The following is a 25,988-nucleotide window of genomic DNA, read 5'->3' as shown; positions in this document are numbered from 1 at the left end:
TCAATAAGTTGAAAATTAATGGAGAAATTCGTTTATCCATGGTATAGTGTCTTTGTTTATATGACAGTAAAGAATTTTTGTGAGTTCGGAAAATGTTTGAATACCCTCCTTGTTTCTAAAGGGACATTCAGCAGATTTTTTTTAAATAGTTCTATCAAATATATAAAAAAAAATTATTAAATCAATCAAGTGACACCCTCAGGACCTCGACGGTGCAATTTATCCGGATGACGGATTGTGACGGATAACGACCCTCGAAGCCTTAAGTGACAAGGAAAATACAATTATTAATAACGATATCTTTGTCGTGTGGTAGGTTTCCCTCAAATTTACCGATAAAAAATTGTGTATTAAAACAGCTAGAGGGAGTGTACGTTTGCTTCTTTAAAATATCAACGAGGCATTTATTAAATGAGTGAAAATCCCCTAAAAATAAATCACTCTGATTCCATATGGTTCAATTTACCAACGTCGACATCTAAAAACCGTAAAATTATTAATTAGCCCTCAACGGGGTTTCACCTTGCCATTATCTTACAGTCACGTGGTCGCGTCTTGTTTCGCTTCGGTTTATAACACGTGACCCCGAGGTTTTACGTAACTGAAATGTGACTGTTTCTCGGGAAATTTATGACGTATATTAAGATGGAAACTGACACTTTTTGTTGGGTAATTTGGGGTGAAACAATTGCTTAATGAGGTTAAAAAATGCCAATAACTTATTTGTTATTCGTATTAAGAAAAATTATGTAAAATACTTTTCGCTTTGTTTTTGAAAGTAGCGTCGATTGCAAAAATAAAAAGTGAAAAATTTTTCATAGTTTTCGTAAAATTGGTCTATAAGTGATTAGTGGTTTTTCCAGATTTTCCGCCACTATATGAGAAATAAAGTAAAAATTTATTTTTCTGATGATAACCCTTGATAATGCAAACAACTTTTATATAAGACATATTTTTCTTAGACCCATAGATTTTTTGTAAAAAAATAAAAAGTGAGTTTTTTTTTTTAATTTTCTTCCTACACCCTTAAGTTACGCTTTTTTAATTTGTCCTGGGTTTGCTACGGGAAATAGAATCTTCAGCTATAAGACTTTTTTTATTATTCTTGTATGCTTAATATATTGCAAAAAAAATTTTTTGATTCGGAAAACTTAAAAAAATTTCGAAAATTTTCCAGGCAGTTTTGGTCAAAAAAACCAAAAAATATCAATAACTCGATTAACATTCATATTTCAAAAAAATATGTAAAACACTTTTCGTTTTGCCTTTAAAAGTAGCATCCGTTGCAAGAAAAAAAACTTAAAAATTTTTCATACATTTCCAGAAATGTGCCTATTAGTGGTTAGTGGTTTTTCCAGATTTTCTGCTAGTGCATAGAAAATAAAGCAAAAATTTATTTTTTTGATGATAACGCTTGATAATCCAAACAACTTTTGTATAAGACATATTTTTCTTAGACCCATAGATTTTTTGTAAAAAAATAAAAAGTGAATTTTTTTTTGGCAATAGTTTTGCTATAGGAGATAGAATCTTCGGCTATAAGACTTTTTTTATTACTCTTGTGTGCTTAATATATTGCAAAAAAAATTTTTTCATTCAGACAACTTTCAAAAATTCCGAAAATTTTCCAGGCAGTTTTGGTCAAAAAACCAAAATATGCCAATAACTCAGTTATTATTCATATTTCGAAAAAATACGTAAAACACTTTTCGTTTTGTTTTTAAAAGTAGCATCCACTGCAAAAATAAACACTTAAAAATTTTCCATACATTTCCAGAAATGGGGTTATAAGTGATTAGTGGTTTTTCCAGATTTTCCGCCACTGTATGGAAAATAAAGTAAAAATTTATTTTTCTGATGATAACGCTTGATAATCCAAACAACTTTTGTATAAGACATATTTTTCTTAGACCCATAGATTTTTTGTAAAAAAATAAAAAGTGAATTTTTTTTTTATTCTCTTCCTACACCCTTAAGTTACACTTTTTTAATTTGTCCTGGTTTTGCTATAGGAGATAGAATCTTCGGCTATAAGCCTTTTTTTATTACTCTTGTGTGCTTAATATATTGCAAAAAAAATTTTTTCATTCGGACAACTTTCAAAAATTCCAAAAATTTTCCAGGCAGTTTTGGTCAAAAAAACCAAAAAATGCCAATAACTCAGTTATTATTCATATTTCAAAAAAATACGTAAAGCATTTTTCGTTTTGTTTTTAAAAGTAGCATCCGTTGCAAAAATAAACACTTAAAAATTATTCATACATTTCCAGAAATGTGCCTATTAGTGATTAGTGGTTCTTCCAGATTTTCCGCCACTGCATAGAAAATAAAGTAAAAATTTATTTTTCTGATGATAACCCTTGATAATCCAAACAACTTTTGTATAAGACATATTTTTCTTAGACCCATAGACTTTTTGTAAAAAAATAAAAAGTGAGTTTTTTTTTAATTCTCTTCCTACACCCTTAAGTTACGCTTTTTTAATTTGTCCTGGGTTTGCTATGGAAAATAGAATCTTCGGCTATAAGACTTTTTTTATTACTCTTGTGTGCTTAATATATTGCAAAAAAAATTTTTCGATTCGGACAACTTTCAAAAATTCCGAAAATTTTCCAGGCAGTTTTGGTCAAAAAAACCAAAAAATATCAATAACTCGATTAACATTCATATTTCAAAAAAATATGTAAAACACTTTTCGTTTTGCCTTTAAAAGTAGCATCCGTTGCAAGAAAAAAAACTTAAAAATTTTTCATACATGTCCAGAAATGTGCCTATTAGTGGTTAGTGGTTTTTCCAGATTTTCTGCTAGTGTATAGAAAATAAAGCAAACATTTATTTTTTTTATGATAACCCTTGATAATCCAAACAACTTTTGTATAAGACATATTTTTCTTAGACCCATAGATTTTTTGTAAAAAAATAAAAATTTATTTTTTTTTTATTTTCTTACTACACCCTTAAGTTACGCTTTTTTAATTTGTCCTGGTTTTGCTATAGGAGATAGAATCTTCGGCTATAAGACTTTTTTTATTGCCCTTTTAGGCTTAATATATTGCAAAAAAAAAAATTTAATTCGGACAACTTTAAAAAATTCAAAAAATTTTCCAAGGAGTTTTGGTCAAAAAAACCAAAAAATGCCAATAACTCAGTTATTATTCATATTTCGAAAAAATACGTAAAGCACTTTTCGTTTTGTTTTTAAAAGTAGCATCCACTGCAAAAATAAACACTTAAAAATTATTCATACATTTTCAGAAATGTGGCTATAAGTAATTAGTGGTTTTTCCAGATTTTCCGCCACTGTATGGAAAATAAAGTAAAAATTTATTTTTCTGTTGATAACCCTTAATAATCTAAACAACTTTTGTATAAGACATATTTTTCTTAGACCCATAGATTTTTTGTAAAAAATTACTTTTAAATTTTCTTCCTACACCCTTAATTTACGCTTTTTTAATTTGTCCTGGTTTTCCTATGGGAAATAGAATCTCCGGCTATAAGACTTTTTTTATTGCCCTTGTATGCTTAATAAATTGCAAAAAAAAATTTTTGATTCAGACAACTTTCAAAAATTCCGAAAATTTTCCAGGCAGTTTTGGTCAAAAAACCAAAAAATGCCAATAACTCGATAAATATTCATATTTCGTAAAAATATGTAAAACACTTTTCGTTTTGCTTTTAAGAGTAGCATCCGTTGCAAAAACAAACACTTAAAAATTTTTCATAGATTTCCAGAAATGTGGCTATTAGTAGTGAGTGGTTTTTCCAGATTTTCTTCCAGGATATATGAGATAAGATTTTAAAAAATTATTCTAATGATATATCTTCAAAATCCAAACAACTTTTGTTAAAGAAATATTTTTCTGGAGCTCGTAGTTTTTTTGTAAAAAAATAAAATGTTATGTTTTTGAAAAAATCTCTTCCTACACCCTTAAGTGAAACTTTTTATTTTTTTCCTGGCTTTCCTATGGAAAATAGAAACTTTTGTCATGACACTTTTCTTATTATCTCTTCACACCCAATACATAGCAGAAAAAATTTTTTGATTTGATCAACTTTCAAAAACTCCCTTTCAGGCAATTTTCGAGGTCAAAAAACCAAAAAATGCTAATAACTCGTTTATTATTCAAATTTTGAAAAAATTTGTAAAACACTTTTCGCTTTAAATTTTAAAGAAGCATCAATTTCAAAAGTCAAACTTAAAAAAAATTTGCATAGATTTCGAGAAATGTGCCTTAGGGTTTAGTCAAAAACTCCTTTACTAATCAATATAATTTCCACATGAAAGAAAGAGATGAATATAGTTTTTTTCGGTAACAAATTAATTTTATATAAGGTATAATATAATGCACATAATAAAAAAAACTGATGATGCACCCTAAAGACAAAACACCGTATTGTGCTCTAGACCTTCAAATTAATTTTTTCATATTTAATTCTTTATGTAAATAAAACTATATATTAAAAAAACACAGTTGCCTAATAAGAGTGATTATCCAGGGCCGTCTTCCCCCTTAATTTTCTAGGTTAGAATTAACGTTTATTTCCAAAAAAAACAAAACCCTGGATATTGTCAAAACCCTTACAAAGATCCTCATAGACCATCATGAAAAAGCGCCATTTATTTCGCTCAAAAGCTTCAAATACCGTGAAAACAAGTGTTAATTACCTCTATAAAAAAATGTCAATGTAGGGTAAGTTTAGGGGGTAATAAACCGTGCCAAGTAAGTTAATTACCCGTCAAAAAAGCATCTTAGTCAATGGGTGTGAGAACTCGCTTTTTATGGATTATTAGGCTCATGTGTCTTAATATATTTCAGGGTTAATTTAGCACCCCTTTAAAATGTTAAACTTGTTACACTATTTAGTCACATTCTTTATATTGATTGAAGGTGTTAAAATCCACTTTCTTACCTGTTTAGCCGAAATGTTTTTCCAGAAACATCTGGTAATGAAAATTGAGGTTTTTCTGGATTCTAAATTAATAAGAATATTCGGTTTATTTTTGACTCGAAGTTTAGTGTCTCACCTTTTACCCATAAAACGATCCCAAACAATCAATACGCGTTCGCCTTAACAAATTCACCTCGGTCCCGACAAAATTACCATTTATATAATGGGAAATTTAATAAAGGAGCCCGGTGTTTAACAACGTGAAATAATATCCCTTTATATCCTACGGGACGGAATTAAGGGCATCGTCATAAATAAACAGTTGCAATATCTTCGTGTCAATTTTCGAAATTGCCGCCACGGATTATGGGTTGTGGGGGTCAAATCGTCCGTACAGGGTGACAGGATTGAAATTTTAGTGTTTACACTTAATTATTTTTTTAAATTAGTGAAATAGTAATAATGTATTTATTTAACTTGAGCTACAATCACATGCTTTATTGTCAAAAAATTGCAAAATTTTGTAGACAAAGCTAAGAAGAAAAAACACATAAAATAAAAAAATTAATATACAAACAAAATAAATACATGCAAAACTGCACAAAAACAATGTACCTGGTCAATATACATCATAATGTATAAAATGTCAATAAAAATAAACACAATAGTCAATAACAGTAAATTAATTAAATACAGCATTATGCATCTTTTTGGCTCTGTATAGAATAGAGCTTTTTACTAACTCGGACCGAGGGGTTTGCAGATGAAGATCGTGCACTGCGTTGCGAAGTGAATAATTGTGAGACTTGGCATTTCTAAGAGTAAGTATCTTATATTTTTTAATGATTTCTTGACAGTGAGCTCTGCTATTAAGTCCAAGCAGATACCGAACAACTGCTCTCTTTTGGAGTGCTCAAATTGAGTCACACCGCATATGCCCCAGAATGGAAGGGCGTAACGTAGATGTGACTCAAAAAGGGCTAAATAAGTTTGAAAACTTAATTCCCTGGAAACTGTTCTTAAGGCAAAACATGCTGAACTTAATAAAGTCCCATTTTAGGGAGTAGTCAACATTAAGTCCCAAGAACTTCACAGATTCAACGACGTCGAAACTGGTGTTGTTAAGTACAAAGGGTTGGTTAGTTTTTGAGACATTTAGGCACAGAAGATTAGAATCGCACCACGATTTAATGGTAATTAAGTCATTAGAAATAGTAGCATTTAGTGCCCTAGCATCCGGATTGCTCCATGTAAAGCTAGTATCGTCAGCAAAAAGACAGATTTTGCCACTGATTGGCCATGTCATTTATAAAGATCAGAAACAAAATAGGGCCCAGGACTGAACCTTGAGGTACCCCACATTCTATTGGTTTGCAAGAAGACTTCGTCGTATCAACCTTTACAAGCTGATTTCTGTAACTGAGATACGACTTAAACCACTCAAGGGGCGTTCCTCTGAACCCATAGTGATTCAATTTGTCAATTAAGATGTTATGGTTTACACAATCAAAAGCCTTGGAGAAATCACTAAGGTGACACATAATATAGATATTTAAATAGTGATTGTGATATTGATGAAAAAAGGGTGAAAAATTAAGAAATGGCTGGAAAAAGTGAATATTCCTAACGAATGACTTTTTAAGGTTTTTTTGTGTTTTTTTTATATAAATTTTAATTTTTTATATAATTGCTCTTTTTTAGAGCGTCACTATTTTCAGACATTTTTAGATAATTTACATCGATTTTTACAGTATAATTAAATTATAAAAAAAAAGAAAAAATATATTTTTTCCAACAAAGTTTTTCAAGAACTGTCTATAAATCAAATATTTGAACGAATAAATTTTTCAAATTTTAAATACACATTCTTTGGATACCTCATTGGACACCTATTTAAGCGTTTTTCAAAATATTAACAAATTTTTTTTTTGAAAAAACATATTTTTTCCAAAAAGTGTCCAAATCTCAAAAACTAGACTGAATAGAATTTTGAAATTTTGAACACACATTCTCTGAATATATTCATTAGACACCTATTTCAGCGTTTTCCAAGATACGATCAACAAAAACACCTAGAAGCTCTTTTCCAGAAACATCGATTAATACAAAATCAAACACGTGTGACACGTATATGGGTCACGTGGTAAAAAAAAATGACAGCAAAATATAAGCGTCATTGTGTTTTATTAATTTTTTTGAAAACTCTGAAATAAGCATTTTCGGGTTAAATAATCATTTTTTTCCAGAAAACCGTTTTTTCGTTTTTTTTTCTGGATATTTTTAATTAAGGATTTTTTCCATAAAAAATGTCGACCAAAGTTTATAATAATTCCTAGAAGTCCAAAAACATCGAATATTAGCAATTTGTATTCGTGTGACACGTATAGGGGTCACGCGGCCTGGCACAAAAAATGTCAAACATAAGTTTTTCAAGGGAAATTTAATTGTCTTTAAATTCGATAATTAGGAAAAAATTTATTAGATCATCAGTAACTCAGATATCCACTAAAGAAAAAATGCATGAAATTCAAAAAATCTCAGAAACTTAACGTCAATTACAAATTAATTAATTCAGGCAGTGGAGCCTTAGTCTTAATTAAATTGATTTAACTGCCTGGAATTGTAAAACAATTTTAATTTAAATTATTTTAGGCAGTTGGGGCATATTAAGGCTTATTCGTGTGACTCGTATATGGGTCACGTGGCCTGCCAGAAAAAAATACATCCATTTTTTTACTATTTTTATATGGATAAAGTTTGATTTTTTTCCCAAAAACGTCATAAATAAAAACGGAGATTTTCAATTTTTATTGACCGATTAATTTAATTCTTGAAATTAAAGATTTTTTTGTTTTTTGAAAATCATAAATAACTCAAAAAATTAAAAAAAATATTTGAAATCCCACTTCTGAAATTTTGAATTTCATTAATTCATTATCGATTAATGAAAGTCTAAAATCCGTCCTTTTTTATTTCTGGAATATAACTTGAAACCCAATACACATGAAATCCTCGACGGGGACTAAGCACAGGGATAAGTATCCAGAAACCCCAAACAATGACAGTCTTGTGCAGGCCTATTTTTCCAGCTTAAAATTTAACAATTTTTTTTTTGTGAAGATTCTCTAGTTATCACAATTTTAAATTGAATGCAAAATAAAATTGTGATAACATGATATAGTTCTCAAGAGAATCTCTTGGTATTATAGATAACCATTTGTTAATCTTAACTTCTTGGAAAATACCTTACTCATCTTCAATTTTCTCTTTTCCACCTAATTTAATTACCAAAGACCCCGTTTAAGTTCACAGAACCTTCCTGTGGACCAGTGAGTTAATTGACCTGGAAGACCATGTAGATATCCGTTAATTTATCTGACTGTATGCTCTACAGATTAAATTTGAAGTTGCCGAAATGGCCCTGAGGTTAAATTAAGAAATGCTGCCTAGAAAATAAATCCTCGACTCCGGTATTATTCATATTCCTCTGGAAATCCGGGATGAATTTTTTTTTTTTTTTTATTAAGAACGTAAAATATCATCTTTTGTTTCACCGGGGGGAAGGGGTGGCGGTGGTAAGACAGACAATTCTCCGCAGCGCTCTCCTTTAATTTTTGATGGGTTAATTTTTCCACACTGGATTTCCAGGTTTTTCCGCTTTTTTTTCTATTTCGTTGTTATCCTGGCCCGAGAGTTGTAAATATATCAGTTAGTAAGAAACTGGAACGCGTTGGATTATCTCCGAATGGGTCATTAGCCTGGATCAGCTTAAGATTGATGAATGTTTTATGTGAGTAGTGAGTCTCTAGGATGTATAGAAATAGTTGAAAGTTTTCTCCCTTTTTTAGACTAAATTCTTTAAATGGGGAATTCTAACTTTGAGGTCCGAATTCAAAGTTATCCTTAAAAAATACTTGAAACTACCCTAAATTTTTAATTTTTTTTAGGATAAATCTTTGTTGATTTCCTAGGCCTAAGGTTGAAAGGAAACTTCTTCTGGATTAAATTCAGAACTTTCAGTTCTTCAGAAAACCCTGGAAAAACCTTAAAATTTTCAGGTCCTTAAGAGTAAACCTTCTAATTTTGATCGAAGAGTCCTATTTAGATTTTGAAAAAAATCTGGAAATGATGGAGAAAGTCCTATTTCAATTGCCTGGAAAATTTTAATAAGTTGTTCTGTATAGAACTTTTGAATAACCTAAAACAAACCCTGGATTTGTTTTTAAATCTGCCTAAGGTAACTTTAATAACTGTCTAGAGAATTTAAAAAATCGTATTAGAAACTTTACAAAAACCTTGAAATGAATAAGTTTTTTAATTCAAAGGGAATCTGTACTTTTTAGGCCTCCTTGGACTTAATCCTGAAATAAGCCTGAATTTATTTTGACATCTGTAGCTATAAAAATCATTGGAATAATCCTAGGAATGCTCTAAGTAACTTTAAGTTTTTTAGTGTAAATTTTTTAAGTGAGACTAGACTCGTAAGTCTTTTAGGGTTCAGTTCTTCCAGAAATCCTGGATATTCCTCTTAAAATAAAATTTCTACATTTTCATAAGGAAGCTTAGATTATTTAAGAATTTCTGATCTTAATCCTGGAATAAGTCCTAAATCATCCTGGATAATGGAATTCATACAAATCTTTAGAATAGGCCTGAGTACCTCTCCAGAAGTTCACTAGTTGATATGTTTGAAAAAGTATTAGAATTTAAGCTTTGGTCAGAAACAAACTTTTTAATTAAATTAATCCTTAAGAAAAACTGAAAATCTCACTTTTATGGAAAACAATCATTGAATTTTTTTAGCAGGCCGCGTGACCTATATACGTGTCACACGAATAAGAAAATTATACTTTACAATTCCAGGCAGTTGTCTTTTAAAATTTCAAGCATTTTAGTTGATATCTCGGTTAATGTTAATCTTATGAAATTTTCTCTAATTAACAAACTTAAAGACAATTAAATTTCCTTTAAAAAACTCTAATGCAAGTTCCATGTACCTTTAATAGTTTTTGAGATATATGTGGCTGATACTAAAAAAAAAATTTGTTACTAGGGGTATCTACCGGCATATTTTGGTTGATATCTCAGTTAACGTTGATTTTATGACATTTTCTCTAATTAACAAACTAAAAGACAATTAAATTTCCTTTAAAAAACTCTAATGCAAATTTCATGTACCTTTAATAGTTTTTGAGATATATAGGGTTGATATTGAAAAAAATAAACTTGTTACTAGGGGTATCTACTGGCATATTTTGGTTGATATCTCAGTTAAAATTGATCATATGACATTTTCTCTAATTAACAAACTTAAAAACAATCAAATTTCCTTTAAAAAACTTTAATGCAAGTTTCATTTATCTTTAATAGTTTTTGAGATTTATAGGGTTGATATTGAAAAAAAATAAATTTTTCACTAGGGGTATCTACTGGCACGTTTTGGTTGATATCTCAGTTAACATTGATCTTATGACATTTTCTCTAATTAACAAACTAAAAGACAATTAAATTTCCTTTAAAAAACTCTTATGCAAGTTTCATGTACCTTTAATAGTTTTTGAGATATATGGAGCTGATATTGAAAAAAATAAATTTGTTACTAGGGGTACCTACTGGCACATTTTGACCGATATTTCAGTTAACGTTGATCTTATGACATTTTCTGTAATAAACAAACTTAAAGACAATTAAATTTCCTTTAAAAAACTCTAATGCAAATTTCATGTACCTTAGAAGATTTTACTGTTAACACGGAAGATACATGCAGATGATTATTGGTGTTTTTTAATACAGAGATCTCGCGACGTTAAACACCAAAACCGAATTTTCCCTTCTCGTCTTAATAGACCGAGAAATTCCGTACGCGTTTCTCCGTAAAGCGATCAAATAAAAAAATTCCCGGACAACGTCATTACATCAAGTTAAAGAGTCGCCCGCAAGTAGATCCCGTCATAAAACTGTATTCCGGGAAATCGAATCATCGGCATCGCTTTTGGGCGCCTATTAGACGATATATCCGGCCAAAGAAGTCGGCAACGAGCGGGCGTCGCGACGCTTTCCACGCTCTCTCTCTCACTCTCTCTCTTTTTCTCTAATAGTCGATGCAAATTGAGTTATGCGGTTACACCAAGTGATGTTTCAATGGCTGTGTAGGGTCAATTCACTTCGGCACATTACTGTCATAGGATCATTTTTCATATTTGGACTGACAGTAAACGCTTCTAGTGTTATCGGTGTCTGAACTAATCACTTTTCTTTTGATCCAGTCGATCTGCACTTTTTTGAAGTAACTCTTCCTCATATGAAGAAGATTCGATGGTAAAATTGTGGAACAAAACTTAGAATTAAGAGTTATATTATATGTATGTATATTAATAAATATTTAATACAAAAACAGTACTAATAGATTGGATATTATGAATGAAAGATAGTGATTTTTCAAAAGAATTTTTTTAATGGGCAAATGTTTGGGGTGGGTGAGGGGTAAGGGTTGTGCTGATGAAAAACAATGTTTTTGCAGAAAATATATATTCAATACTAAATTTAATAACACTGTTTATTTAAATGTGTTAAAATTTTATATATAAATATTTAGCCTAAAACAAGGCGTTGTTTGATTGGAAAATATAGACGAAAAATAGTGATTTTTCAGAAGAAATTAAAAATATAGATAACTTAAATTTTATAGAGAGTAAATTAAATTATTATTATTTTTTTTAATTATAATTATTTAAATAGATAAACATTATGTAAGAATTAGATTTTACTTATATTATTTATATTCATTTCTAAGGTTTATTACCTTAGGATATTTTTAAACGTAATGAAGTTTACAGGTGATAAATGCTCCCTAATAACATATAGACTAATCAAAAGACACGCCTTAGTTCCCTTGTAACTAGGGCGGATTTTTTTTCCGCTTAACATGGATCATTTTTCACGTCATTTTCCCAATTTGATATTTTCGAAAAAAAAAAAAACAAACGCGAAAACCAAAACACGGTAGTGAATTATAAGGCAAATTACCGAGGGCGTAATTGCTAATATACTTTAAGGAGATTTACCGAGGGCGTTCCGTACACCACCGCCGGAGTATCCGGAAACCCGGCCGTGTGATCCATAAATAATCCGGGGGCATATTTTGGGGGCCACACTTGATTTCACATCGTTTAAATTTTCAATCGGGAAATTCACGGATGGAGGGAAAGAATATTTTATTATTTATATACGTGCGCTTTGATGTGTCAATTAATCATTGATAAACCAGTAAGGGAGAGAGAGAGAGAGAGAGAGGCATGACTGTAAGTTTTCTAATAGTAAGTGAAATTGGCAATGTTCTGAAGAGGGAACTCACTGAGAGAGTCAATTTTAAATGGGTCATTTCCTATTGTACGAAGAGGTTAATTCCGAAAATGTCGTTTATGGACAAAATGGTAAAACGCGAACCGCAGGGACAAATAAAAAGGGCCCAAAACCGCAGAAAAAAAAATAGAATAATATGAAAGGGAACAAGCAATTCCCGCGGGGGTTTAATTGAAAAAAAAATCATTCGTTTGTTTTTTTCAATTGTTACCGTGAAGTGCTGACTAAATTTTTCGTCGATGTTTTGGTTTCATCGTAACCGGCGTAATTAAATCGATGGATCCGATTTATTGCTTTTTATTGCTAAGGGCGACAGAGAGGGGAGAAGGGGGAAATTTGTATTTATACAAAAAAACTGGATTTTTTGGATGAGTATAAAAATTACAAATTCAAGGAATTATTGTGAATAAGATTCCGAGGCGAGGAAAATGAACATGAAAATGAAGCAAAAAATTATTTGAAAAATATCGTTAGTAAATAGAGAAATGATGAAATGAAAAATTATTTATTTCACTTAAGTTTTATAAACAATTGTTTAAAATAATTAATTTTATTTAAAGTGTTTTTTTTTTAAATAATTGTACTGAAGTCAACTTAAACCTGAACTGACTTAATTTATATGTAAGAGAAGTGGTGGTTTTTGTACAATTTTTAATGATTATAGGACTATATTGCTTTAACCGATGTACTGAAAAATAAACTATGCATCATTATGTATTTCCTTCAGTTGTTAGATCTCTTGCTTTTAGCCACGCATTTTCAGTACAAATTTTAATATACTAGCAAACTGTACAACAAAATTAATAGAATTTTGTACTATTAAATAATCGTAGTACAAACGCCTAATGCATGATGCCACCATTCACTTCCAGCAGTTATCACAATTCTTGCATTTGAATTAAAACACTTTAAAATTGCTTAATGATGCGAGGCCTCTGGCCACGCATAAGGGCTTTTTAGTACAATTTTTCCTATAAAAATAGGTGATATACAGTACAAAATATCTAAACAATTCTGTACTATTTGAATATTTGTACTAAAAGCATCTTTAAGAACAAAATTTAACGTAAGGGCTCTTTAGATCAATTTTTTAAATTCCTGCATTTTTCAATGGCCTATAGTGACTTTTGCGCAAATTCCATTAACTCAAAAACCTTTTTATATATCAAAAATTAGTCAATAGTTTTTTGAAAATTCTTGATGGGTCTTATAGAGGACACTTGACCGCACACTCCTGTTTAGTTTTTATCCATTTTCTAATAAGAGTTTTCTTGATAAATTGGGTGAAACTTTACAGTCTCCAAGAGGGCCTTCTTTTTCAAAAGGTCTATTTATTCTGAAACAGTTGGGTTAGCAAAAATTTTTATAGATACATTATTTGTTTAGAATTAAAATCACTATAATATGAGCCATATTTCATTAAAATCGGTGGAAAAATAAGGAAACTATGGCAAATTTTCTTTTTTATTACGACAGATTTTCCGAAAAAAGAAAATTAGTACAAAACATTAACAGACATTTGTACCATTTTATAATTCCACTAAATTTATTCTATTTAAAAATTTGTACTAAAAACGCCTTGTGCGTGGCCAGAGGCCTCGCACCACCACGCAATTCCAACAGTTAACAAATTTTTTGCATTTAAATGTAATTGTAAAAATTCCTTTCACTCAAAAACCCTTTAATATATCAAAAATTAGTCAATAGTTTTTGGAAAATTCTTAATGGGTCTTATAGAGGACACTTGAGCGCACACTCCTGTTTAGTTTTTATACATTTTCTAATAAGAGTTTCCTTGAAAAATTGGGTGAAACTTTACAGTCTCCAAGAGGGCCTTTTTTTTCAAAAGGTCTCTTTACTCTTAAACAGTTGAGTTATCAAAAATTTGTATAGATACATTTTTTGTTTAGAATTAAATTCACTATAATATGAGCCATATTTCATTAAAATCGGTGAAAAATTAAGGAAACTATGGCAAAGTTTCTTTTTTATTACGACAGATTTTCCGAAAAAAGAAAATTAGTACAAAACATTAACAGACATTTGTACCATTTTATAATTCCACTAAATTTATTCTATTTAAAAATTTGTACTAAAAACGCCTTGTGCGTGGCCAGAGGCCTCGCACCACCACGCAATTCCAACAGTTAACAAATTTTTTGCATTTAAATGAAATTGTAAAAATTCCTTTCACTCAAAAACCCTTTAATATATCAAAAATTAATCAATAGTTTTTGGAAAATTTTTGATGGGTTTTATAGAGGATACTTGAGCGCACCCTCCTGTTTAGTTTTTATACATTTTCTAATAAGAGTTTTCTTGATAAATTGGGTGAAACTTTACAGTCTCCAAGAGGGCCTTTTTTTCAAAAGGTCTCTTTACTCTTAAACAGTTGAGTTAGCAAAAATTTGTATAGATACATTTTTTGTTTAGAATTAAATTCACTATAATATGAGCCATAATTCATTAAAATCGGTGAAAAAATAAGGAAACTATGGCAAATTTTCTTTTTTATTAAGACAGATTTTCCGAAAAAAGAAAATTAGTACAAAACATTAACAGACATTTGTACCATTTTAAAATTCTACTAAATTTATTCTATTTAAAAACGCCTTGTGCGTGGCCAGAGGCCTCGCACCACCACGCAATTCCAACAGTTAACAAATTATTTGCATTTAAATTGAAACACTTATGATGACTTCTGTAAGAATTCCTTTCACTCAAAAACCCTTTAATATATCAAAAATTAGTCAATAGTTTTTTGAAAATTCTTGATGGGTCTTATAGAGGACACTTGAGCGCACACTCCTGTTTAGTTTTTATACATTTTCTAATAAGAGTTTCCTTGAAAAATTGGGTGAAACTTTACAGTTTCCAAGAAGGTCTCCTTTTGCAAAATGTCTGTTTACTGTGAAACAGTTGAGTTATCAAAAATTTTTATAGATACATTTTTTGTTTGGACTAAAAATCACTATAATATGAGCTATATTTCATTCAAATCGGTGCAAAAATAAGAAATTTATAGCAAATTTTCATTTTTATTTCGATATTAACAGACATTTGTACCTCATGTATTAAAAAAATAAATAAATTACGTTAAACTTACAATCTACCATAAGTAATTCCACTCATTTAAGTAATGCATAATATTTGGTAAATATTTTCAAATTTCACGTTTGAATGTGTGTCACTTATACACTTTTTTTGTATATTGCCGTTCCTTTATTTTCCTTCTTTTTCCTACTTAGACTACTAACGAAACGACCGATTATTCAGGATCATTAAGCGAGATTCTATTCTATTGTTAGTGTCATTAAGTTGAATACACTAATAGAGTTCTTTAATCTATAAATAAATAAATTGTGGTGTTTGCGTGCCAAAATAGTCCTCAAACATGTATATTACCCCCGAACATTACAATTGCCGTGCTATTTTTGTCCCCCGAAATTACAATGAGCTATCGAGTTGCATGCGAATGTCATTTTCTTTTATATTACTGTAATTTGCTCCTAAAGAAAATTCGCCCTGGAATTGGCAAAGCGCTCGTAATATCGAGCATTATCATAAAAATTGCCCTTAAAATTTTATTGATTTGATTCATACGCTTTAAAGAGAAAAATTGGATTGTTTGTTGGACGACCACATATAAGAACTTTTTGATACTGAATTTATAGCCGTCCCGGTAGCCGTAAAACTCTATTATAATACGACAAAAAAAAATTTAAAATTTTAGGTCCCAGAACAGTTCTACACGCGATATTTCGACATATACGTGGTCCCCACGGTCCCATGAATTTACCACATCATTTTCTCCCCGTGCGATATTGGAAAAAATTAAAATGTTTTAAAAACCGACGGTTAATTGCATTATCGGCGGGAACGTGGAACATTTTTTAATGCATAATCCCCGATAGGTAAAATGGGATGTCACCCCCCTTTAAACTCGATTTTTCACATCGATTCGTTTTGGACCAAATAGGAAAATTAATAGGGTGTATATGTATAATTTTTTTTTTGCAAACAATTATGCTTTTTATTAGGAAAACAGCTTTAAAAAGTCACTATCGGTACATCTGAAATAAGAGTCAAAAGGGTATCAATAATTTAAAAAAAATCGGTATAGAGGAAGTTTGACTAGAGAAAAGGATGGATATTTTTCTAAATATCCTATTTTTTATTTCATGAGAATATTCTCATTAGTTTTTAGGATATTGTACTTTGAAGTGAGTGTCATCTTAAGGATGGAACAGTGCCAAAAAGGGCTGATATCATTGTCAGTTTTTTGTTCAGTGAATAATTTTAAAGGTTTTTGATTTTTCTAGGCAATTTGAAGGAATTTTTTTCTTCCAAGTAATCAGTCAAAAAATGAGTTTGTTGGGACAATTTATCTTATGCAGATAATTGAACAAATTGTATTTTCTTTTCAGGCAATTAGAGTAATTTCTATTGTGTTCGTGAAATTTGAAATATTAGTCCAGGCAATTGAGGAAATTTCTGTATGTTTTCAATTTTCTCGGAAATTTAAGGAATTTTTGAATTTTTCCAGGCGGTCTACGTAATTTTATGTTGACCTGTTCCTGGAATTTTAAACATTTTTCCTTTTTCCAGGAACATGGGTATCTGCCAGGAATTTGGAATTGAAAATGAACAGGTGCAATGAAAAGTCCTGAAAAAAATAACCAAATCTCTGTTCCAAATTCCTTAAAAAAAAAAACCACGGATAATTTGCATTAAGAATTCTATTTTTAAATTAATGGGAAACATAGAAGATCACTTCAACTGCTTAGGATAGAAAAAAATTATTCCTGATATTCAATAGGAATTTTTTCAAATCTCAAAAAGTTAGTCTTTAGTGACACCTAAAAAATACCTTTATTTAAGTAAGTGCTTTAATGTAATTTTTTTATTATACTCTAAAGTATTCACTAGCCGTAAATAGAGACTGGAGTAAAATCGCAACAACTAGTGCTGAGCAATAAACACTTTTGTAGAGATAAGGGTTGTTTTAAAACTCGCTACCCTAATCGATTTAAATAATAATATTACAAAATAATTAGTGTCTTATACTAGTGATACCTAAAAAATACTCGTACTTAGGGTCTTCAGTTTTCATCTTAAATTATTGCATTATGAAAAATCGTCTAAGTAACCTCGATATGTACTCGACATACCCCAAATATACCATTTTATCGCCAAATCAAAATAATATTTTTTTTTGTGGTCGTTACTCCGGTAATCTTTCTGCGATTTCACTCAAATTTGCACTTTCAATAAAAGAACATTTTAGGGATTAATTTAAAAAAATACATTTACTGCAAAAGAAGTGTTTTTTATGTTCCACTAAAGACACTTACCATTTTTAACTCTATATTTATTTAGCAACATAAATTATAAAAAATATGCGTTAAACAACACACTTAAATTGCTAAACATTGCATTCCACCTTATTCATATCGATAATCGATGATTTTGCTGAGGTAGCATCTCTAGGTCTTGTAGATATTTCGTGCATGTTACGACACACTTTTTTTTTAAACCGTTAAAGCCTACAATGAATTTTTTTTTTCAGTAAAACATGTTCACGGTAATTTTCCGCTAATGATGCAAAGAAATGTTGAGAAAGCCTGATGTGTCGCTCGCGTGCCAAACCCCAATTTACCCCCGCATACGTACACACGACCTTTAACACTATTTTCCCCAAAACCGAGAATTTCGCACGAATTTCACCCCGAGGATTATTGTAAAAGTTTCGTTTAAAAAAAAAAGGAATTAGGGCTTCAATGGATCGAAAAAGTGCAGGAAAACTAAACTGGATTAACGTATATACAATTGTGACTTTGAAAAGAAATATTAATTAGGATAGTGAATAATGAGGGAAAACAGTCAGATTTTACGCCACTTTCCACTTATAGTTAGCGACCACTTAATATCCAATCTAATAGCGCTGTTTTTTTATTAAGTATTTATTAATATACATACTATATAATTATATAAAATTTAAACAAACAAACTGTGTTATGGGATAAGATATTAACGGCAAAACCAGCTGTTATTGATGCGTATTATTTTAAAAAACAGTGATTTTTAAAAACAATTTTTTACTGGTAAGCCATGTGGGGTGGGTGGGGGGGCAAGGGTAAGGTTAATGGAAAACGTTTTTTTTTGCAGAAAATATTTTACTTGAGAAAAAATGCTTTTTTTCCATTAATTTAAAACACATTTTTTTTGTGAATAATTTTTCTAAAAAATTTGTAATTCTGTTAGTGTTGGTCCAATTTTACTCAAGTTTCCACTTTAAGCAAAAGAACACTTGAAAGTATAATTGAAAAAATACACTAAGGCACTCACTATCGTAGAAATATTTTTTAGGTGTTACTAACTACACCTAAAACATTTGATGAAATTCTTCTAAAAAGTCACTGTTCTTCGTCCATATTATCCAATCTAATAATGCTGTTTTTATACTAAATATTTATATACAAAATTATATCCAATTTAAATAAACAGTGTTAAATTAAATTAAATATTGTATATGTATTTTATGCAAAAATATCGTTTTTCATCAACACAACCCTTACACCCCCACCCACCCCAAAGTTTTTCCAGTAAGAAATTCTTTTGAAAAATCACCGTTTTTCGTTCATAATTTATATAGCACTGTTTTTGTATTAAATATTTATTAATATACACATATATAATTATATTAAATTTAAATAAACAAACTGTGTTATTGGATTAAATATTAACGGCAAAACCAGCTGTTATTAATGAGTATTATTTTGAAAAACAGTGATTTTTAAAAACAATTTTTTACTGATAAGCCGTGTGGGGTGGGTGGGGGGGGGCAAGGGTGAGGCTAATAAAAAACGTTTTTTTTTGCAGAAAATAATTGCTCGAGAAAAAATGCTTTTTTTTCAAGCAATTATTTCAAAACACATTTTTTTTGTGAATAATTTTTCTAAAAAATTCGTGACTCTGCTACTATTGCTCCGATTTTATCCAAGTTTCTACTTTTAGCAAAAGAACACTTTGAAGTATATTTAAAAAAATACACTAAGACACTCACTATCGTAGAAATATTTTTTAGGTATTACTAAAGAAGACAGTTACTTTTTATAAATATTATTCAAACCGATATGGGTCGAGAATTTTCAAAGAAAACCTTTCTTATAAAAGGGTTAACTACTCAGCACAAATTGGTCTGATTTTACTCTGCTTTCCACTTATAGTTAGCGACTACTTAATATCCAATCTAATAGCGCTGTTTTTTTATTAAATATTTATTAATATACATATATATAATTATATTAAATTTAAATAAACAAACTGTGTTATTGAATTAAATATTAACGGCAAAACCAGCTGTTGAAAGTCGTAACTCCTTTATTAACCGAGATACAAATTTTTAGTTTCCATATATGTGCACCAAAAACCCTAAGTTTGGAAGTCTATATCTCGGCTTCTATAAGCACTATTTTTAAAAATCCAACAGTTTTGTCTTAGTTTCATGCGTATTATTTTGAAAAACAGTGATTTTTAAAAACAATTTTTTACTGGTAAGCCGTGTGGGGTGGGTGGGGGGGCAAGGGTAAGGTTAATGGAAAACATTTTTTTTGCAGTAAATAATTAACTTGAGAAAAAATGCATTTTTTTCAAGCAATTATTTCAAAACACATTTTTTTTGTGAATAATTTTTCTAAAAAATCCGTAATTCTGTTACTGTTGGTCCAATTTTGCTCAAGTTTCCACTTTTAGCAAAAGAACACTTGAGAGTATTATTGAAAAAATACACTAAGACACTAACTATAGTAGAAATATTTTTTAGGTGTTACTAACTACACCTAAAACATTTGATGAAATTCTTCTAAAAAGTCACTGGTTTTCGTCCATATTATCCAATCTAATAACGCTGTTTTTATACTAAATATTTATATATAAATTTATATCCAATTTAAAATAAACCGTATTAAATTAAATTAAATATTATATTTGTATATTTTGCAAAAATATCGGTTTTCATCAAAACAACCCTTACACCCCCCACCCACCCCAAATTCTCTCCAGTAAGAAATTCTCTTGAAAAATCACCGTTTTTCGTCCATAATATCCGATCTAATAGCACTGTTTTTGTATTAAATATTTATTATTATACATATAAATAATTATATCAAATTTAAATAAACGTATTGTGTTATTAGATTAAATATTAACGACGAAATTCATGCGTATTATTTTGAAAAACAGTGATTTTTTACAACAATTTCTTACTGGTAAGTTGTGTTGGGTGGGTGGGGGGGCAAGGGTAGGATTAATGAAAAACGGAGTTTTTACAGAAAATAGTTGTCTGAAAAAAAACGCTTTTTCTCGAATAATTATTTTCTGTAAAAACACTAAAATTTTTTTTGTGAATAATTTTTCTAAAAAATTCGTGACTCTGCTACTATTGCTCCGATTTTATCCAAGTTTCTACTTTTAGCAAAAGAACACTTTAAAGTATATTTAAAAAAATACACTAAGACACTCACTATCGTAGAAATATTTTTTAGGTGTTACTACCTACACCTCAAATATTTGATAAAATTCTTCTAAAAAGTCACTGTTCTTCGTCCATATTATCTAATCTAATAATGCTGTTTTTATACTAAATATTTGTATACAAAATTATATCCAATTTAAATAAACAGTGTTAAATTAAATTAAATATTGTATATGTATTTTTTGCAAAAATATCGTTTTTCATCAACACAACCCTTACACCCCCCACCCATCCCAAAGTTTTTCCAGTAAGAAATTCTTTTGAAAAATCACCGTTTTTCGTTCATAATTTATATAGCACTGTTTTTGTATTAAATATTTATTAATATACATATATAATTATATCAAATTTAAATAAACAAACTGTGTTATTAGATTAAATATTAACGACAAAATCAGCGGGTTATTGATGCGTATTATTTTGGAAAACAATGAATTTTTAAAACAATTTCTAACTGGTAAGTAGTGTGGGGTGGGTGGGGGGCCAAGGGTAGGATTAATGGAAAATGGGGTTTTTACAGAAAATAGTTGCCTGAAAAAAAAACGCTTTTTTCTCGAGTAATTATTTTCTGTAAAAACACTAAAAATTTTTTTGTGAATAATTTTACTAAAAAATTCGTGACTCTGTTACTATTGTTCCGATTCTACTCAAGTTTCAACCTTTAGTGAAAGAACACTTTGAAGTATAATTAAAAAAATACACTAAGACACTCACTATCGTCGAAATATTTTTTAGGTATTACTAAAGAAGACAGTTACTTTTTATACTATTATTCAAACTGATAAGGGTCGCGAATTTACAAACAAAGCCGTTCTTATAAAAAGGTTAACTACTCAGCACAAATTGGTCCGATTTTACTCTACTTTCCACTTATAGTTAGCGACCACTTAATATCCAATCTAATAGCGCTGTTTTTTTATTAAATATTTATTAATATACATATATAATTATATCAAATTTAAATAAACAAACTGTGTTATTAAATTAGATATTAACGGCAAAACCAGCTGTTATTCATGCGTATTATTTAGAAAAACAGTGATTTTTAAAAACAATTTTTCACTGGTAAGTTGGGTGGGGTGGGTGGGGGGGTAAGGGTGAGGCTAATAAAAAACATTTTTTTTTGCAGGAAATAATTGCTTGAGAAAAAATGCTTTTTTTCAAGTAGTTATTTCAAAACACTTTTTTTGTGAATATTTTTTTTTAATTCGTAATTCTGTTACTGTTGGTCCAATTTTACTCAAGTTTCCACTTTAAGTGAAAGAACACTTGAAAGTATAATTGAAAAATACACTAAGACACTATCTATCGTCGAAATAATTTTTAGGTGTTACTACCTACACCTCAAATATTTGATGAAATTCTTCTAAAAAGTCACTGTTCTTCGTCCATATTATCCAATCCAATAACGCTGTGTTTACACTAAATATTAATATACAAAATTATATCCAATTTAAATAAACAGTGTTAAATTAAATTAAATATTGTATATGTATTTTATGCAAAAATATCGTTTTTCATCAACACAACCCTTACACCCCCCGCCCACCCCAAATTTTTCCCAGTAAGAAATTCTTTTGAAAAATCACGGTTTTTTGTCCATAATATCCAATCTAATAGCACGGTTTTTTTATTAAATATTTATTATTATATATATAAATAATTAGATCAAATTTAAATAAACGTATTGTGTTATTAGATTAAATATTAACGACGAAATTCATGCGTATTATTTTGGAAAACAGTGATTTTTTAAAACAATTTCTTACTGGTAAGTAGTGTGGGGTGGGTGGGGGGCCAAGGGTAGGATTAATGAAAAACGGGGTTTTTACAGAAAATAATTGTCTGAAAAAAAACGCTTTCTTCTTAAGTAATTATTTTCTGTAAAGACACTAAAATTTTTTTTGTGAATAATTTATCCAAAAAATTCGTGACTCTGTTACTAACGGTCTGATTTTACCAAAGTTTCCACTTTTAGCAAAAAAACACTTTGAAGTATAATTGAAAAAATACTCTAAGATACTAACTATCGTCGAAATATTTTTTAGGTGTTACTAATTACACCTCAAACATTTGTCAATGTTCTTCGTCCATATTATCTAATCTAATAATGCTGTTTTTATACTAAATATGTATATACAAAATTATATCCAATTTAAATAAACAGTGTTAAATTAAATTAAATATTGTATATGTATTTTATGCAAAAATATCGTTTTTCATTAATACAACCCTTACACCCCCCACCCACCCCAAATTTTTCCCAGTAAGAAATTCTTTTGAAAAATCACGGTTTTTTGTCCATAATATCCAATCTAATAGCACGGTTTTTGTATTAAATATTTATTATTATATATATAAATAATTATATCAAATTTAAATAAACGTATTGTGTTATTAGATTAAATATTAACGACGAAATTCATGTGTATTATTTTGGAAAACAGTGATTTTTTAAAACAATTTCTTACTGGTAAGTTGTGTGGGGTGGGTGGGGGGCCAAGGGTAGGATTAATGAAAAACGGGGTTTTTACAGAAAATAATTGTCTGAAAAAAAACGCTTTTTCTCGAATAATTATTTTCTGTAAAAACACTAAAATTTTTTTTATGAATAATTTTTCTAAAAAATTCGTGATTCTGTTACTATTGTTCCGATTTTACTCAAGTTTCCACTTTTAGAAACAGAACACTTTGAAGTACATTTAAAAAAATACACTGAACCACTCGCTATAGCATAACTATTTCGTATAAATAAATAAAACACCAACATCATTCGATTAAAATACACCTTTAAACAACACAATAAAAACATTTTTTTTCGTTCCTCTACAGGGTGTTACTTAAAGGTATGTCATAATTTAAAATGGACTTTCCTGGGCCGATTTTAAGTCGAAAAGTTCATAATTATAAACATGGGTCCTATAATGCTTAGTTTTTAAGATACAGGGTGTTAAAGTTTAATTTTTTTTTTCGTTTTTAATAAATTTTTCAAATACGGTTTAAAATATTGAACTGAATTTTGGCACAGGATATTACGGCATAAAAACACATTTTTTAGATGTTCACCTACTTTTTTTTAGCAACTATTAAAAAAAAAAGTATTATTTAAAAAAAAAAGACACACGCACATATCTTCTTATACCGCCAAAAGCTGCATATTCTCAAGACTTTTCTTAGCAACTGTAAGCGTAAAAACAGTATCTAATTTCAAGGGATAGTGAGGTACTAATAATTTCCCTTAGGATCTCCCTTTAAAAACAACACAGCGAAAAAAAAATAAACAAAAGATTGCAAAAGCTACCTAAACCCTTACGTATATATATATCACCCTCCAGTTTTTATAGTCGGGTTCCGAGGTTATGACACATTAGGGATCACTTTTGTTACGGATAGCGTCCGGCTAAATTGCCACGTTGTACTATAGTCGGCCCTTATTGTTTCTTTTTGTATTTTTTTTGTGCTAGAAAAGCTGGGATTAGTAGTTGGAGTGTTAGGGGACACCGGAGGATAATAAGGCGTTTTTTTCTCGTTTAAATGGGGATGAATCCAGGCAATTTTTTCGTTATATATTTTGATTCCTCCTAAGCTAACTACTTATTTAATAATAAAATTTAAGCTTTGTATATCCTTCACAAGCTTCCATAAGTTGCAATATACCTGTTGCAGATTTATTTTTAGAAGAAATCGACAATGATCCTCACCATGTAGTGGGCTCCCAATTAAAAAACCAAGTAAAGCCCAAAACAAAAGTCTTATCAACATTGAATACAAGCTGATTGCAGATGCACCACTCTTTAATTTTGTGAAGGTCCTCTACTATGAGAGAGATCTGACTACTTTTTAATCTTTGTTATGCCACAGAATTATAGTATCATCGGCAAACTGAACCACTAGTCCATGCAGTGATAGAGAGCTTAAGTCATTAACGTATAATAAAAATAAAATAGGACCTAACACTGACCCTTGAGGTATACCACATTTAAGGTGTGCTATCCCTGACGAAAATCCAGATGTAATCACTCTCTGGGTGCGGCCAGACAGGTATGACTTCAACTCCCCTAAATCCATAAAAATCAAGCTTTGACAGCAGTATTCCATGATCCACACAATCGAAGGCCTTGGACAGATTACAGAACACCGCTGCTGCAGTCTCCTTGGAGTTCATAGGTAGATACACACCCTCCAAGAATCTGAAAATGGCATCCTGCGTGCCCTTAGATGACTGAAATCCATACTGATTAGGGGACAGCACATTGTATTTAGTCAAAAAAAGAGACAATTCTTTTTTTTGCAAGCCGCTCAAGAACCTTGGAGAGGGTAAAAAAAATTGATATGGGACGGAAGTTAGAGGGTCGGTCCAAGCTACCACTCTTATGAAGAGGGATAATCATAGCTTCCTTTAAACAGGATGGGAACTCGCCCCGAAGAAATGACTGATTGATTGCCCAAACCAAAGCATCTAAAGCGCTCGCAGGCAGAAGTGACAGCAGATATGATTCTTCAAGCACTGAATTGTTTCAAGGACCTCGGTGGCATCTACAGGGTGGAAAAAGAATGATTGGTTGATAGCATTCCGATTAAGATACTGCAATGGATCGCCGTCACTGGGAACTGCTTCCAGTAACTTCTCAGCAATATTAGAAAAATAGTCATTGAAATCGAGTCGAAGTCGAAGAAAACTGCCTACATTCGTTAATGATTAACCAACTTTCCTTCTGTCTGTTACCGGACGAATCTAAGCACTCATTGTAATACAGTTCCTTTCTGACTTTTATCAGACGTAACGACCTGATGAATTGATTGTTAATAGATTTGCAAAAGCATCGCAAATTTTGGGCAGATGTTTTTAGTCACGCGGTGATCCATGGTTCTCGTCTTTTGGATTTAAGTCTAAACAAGGGAAAGCAGATATTTATTTTATCACGTAATAAAAGGAAAAAAATGGTTGTGGAGCAGCCCGAATTGAATTCCGGTTAACAGACGAAATGGATCGAGAAAATAAATATAAATTGTTCCCACTAAACACTCACCCAATGCGGCGGCCAGATTTGTTTTTAAAGTCACCAGGGAATTGGACGTACATCCCCTCGTGATCCGATATACCCACTGAGTGCACTGAACAGGTGACACCGTCCAAATTACTGCAGAAATAATCAATAGTGGTCGATGAAGAGGACGAAATACGAGTGGGTACATT

The 25,988-nt window shown here is 30.3% G+C and overlaps 1 protein-coding gene across 3 annotated transcripts in view; it reads right to left on the bottom strand.

Annotated features, from left to right (window-relative positions):
- LOC126744515 (carbonic anhydrase-related protein 10) overlaps positions 1 to 25,988 on the bottom strand; it is a 440,398-nt gene that overhangs the window by 401,607 nt on the left and 12,803 nt on the right. Inside the window, exon 1 of one of the 3 annotated variants that reach the window (XM_050451951.1) lies at positions 15,362 to 15,386. The exons of the other annotated variants lie outside the window; for them this stretch is intronic. Within the exon in view, the coding sequence (XP_050307908.1) occupies positions 15,362 to 15,371 (10 nt within the window). The 5' untranslated portion in view covers positions 15,372 to 15,386. Of the gene's footprint in view, positions 1 to 15,361; positions 15,387 to 25,988 lie in introns of those variants that run through there. 3 annotated transcript variants of the gene reach the window in all.

Source organism: Anthonomus grandis, chromosome 14 (genome assembly GCF_022605725.1).
Source record: "Anthonomus grandis grandis chromosome 14, icAntGran1.3, whole genome shotgun sequence".
NCBI classification, from domain to species: domain Eukaryota; kingdom Metazoa; phylum Arthropoda; class Insecta; order Coleoptera; family Curculionidae; genus Anthonomus; species Anthonomus grandis.
Note: the sequence above shows the minus strand (reverse complement) of the source record. Positions and strands in the feature narration are given on the sequence as shown.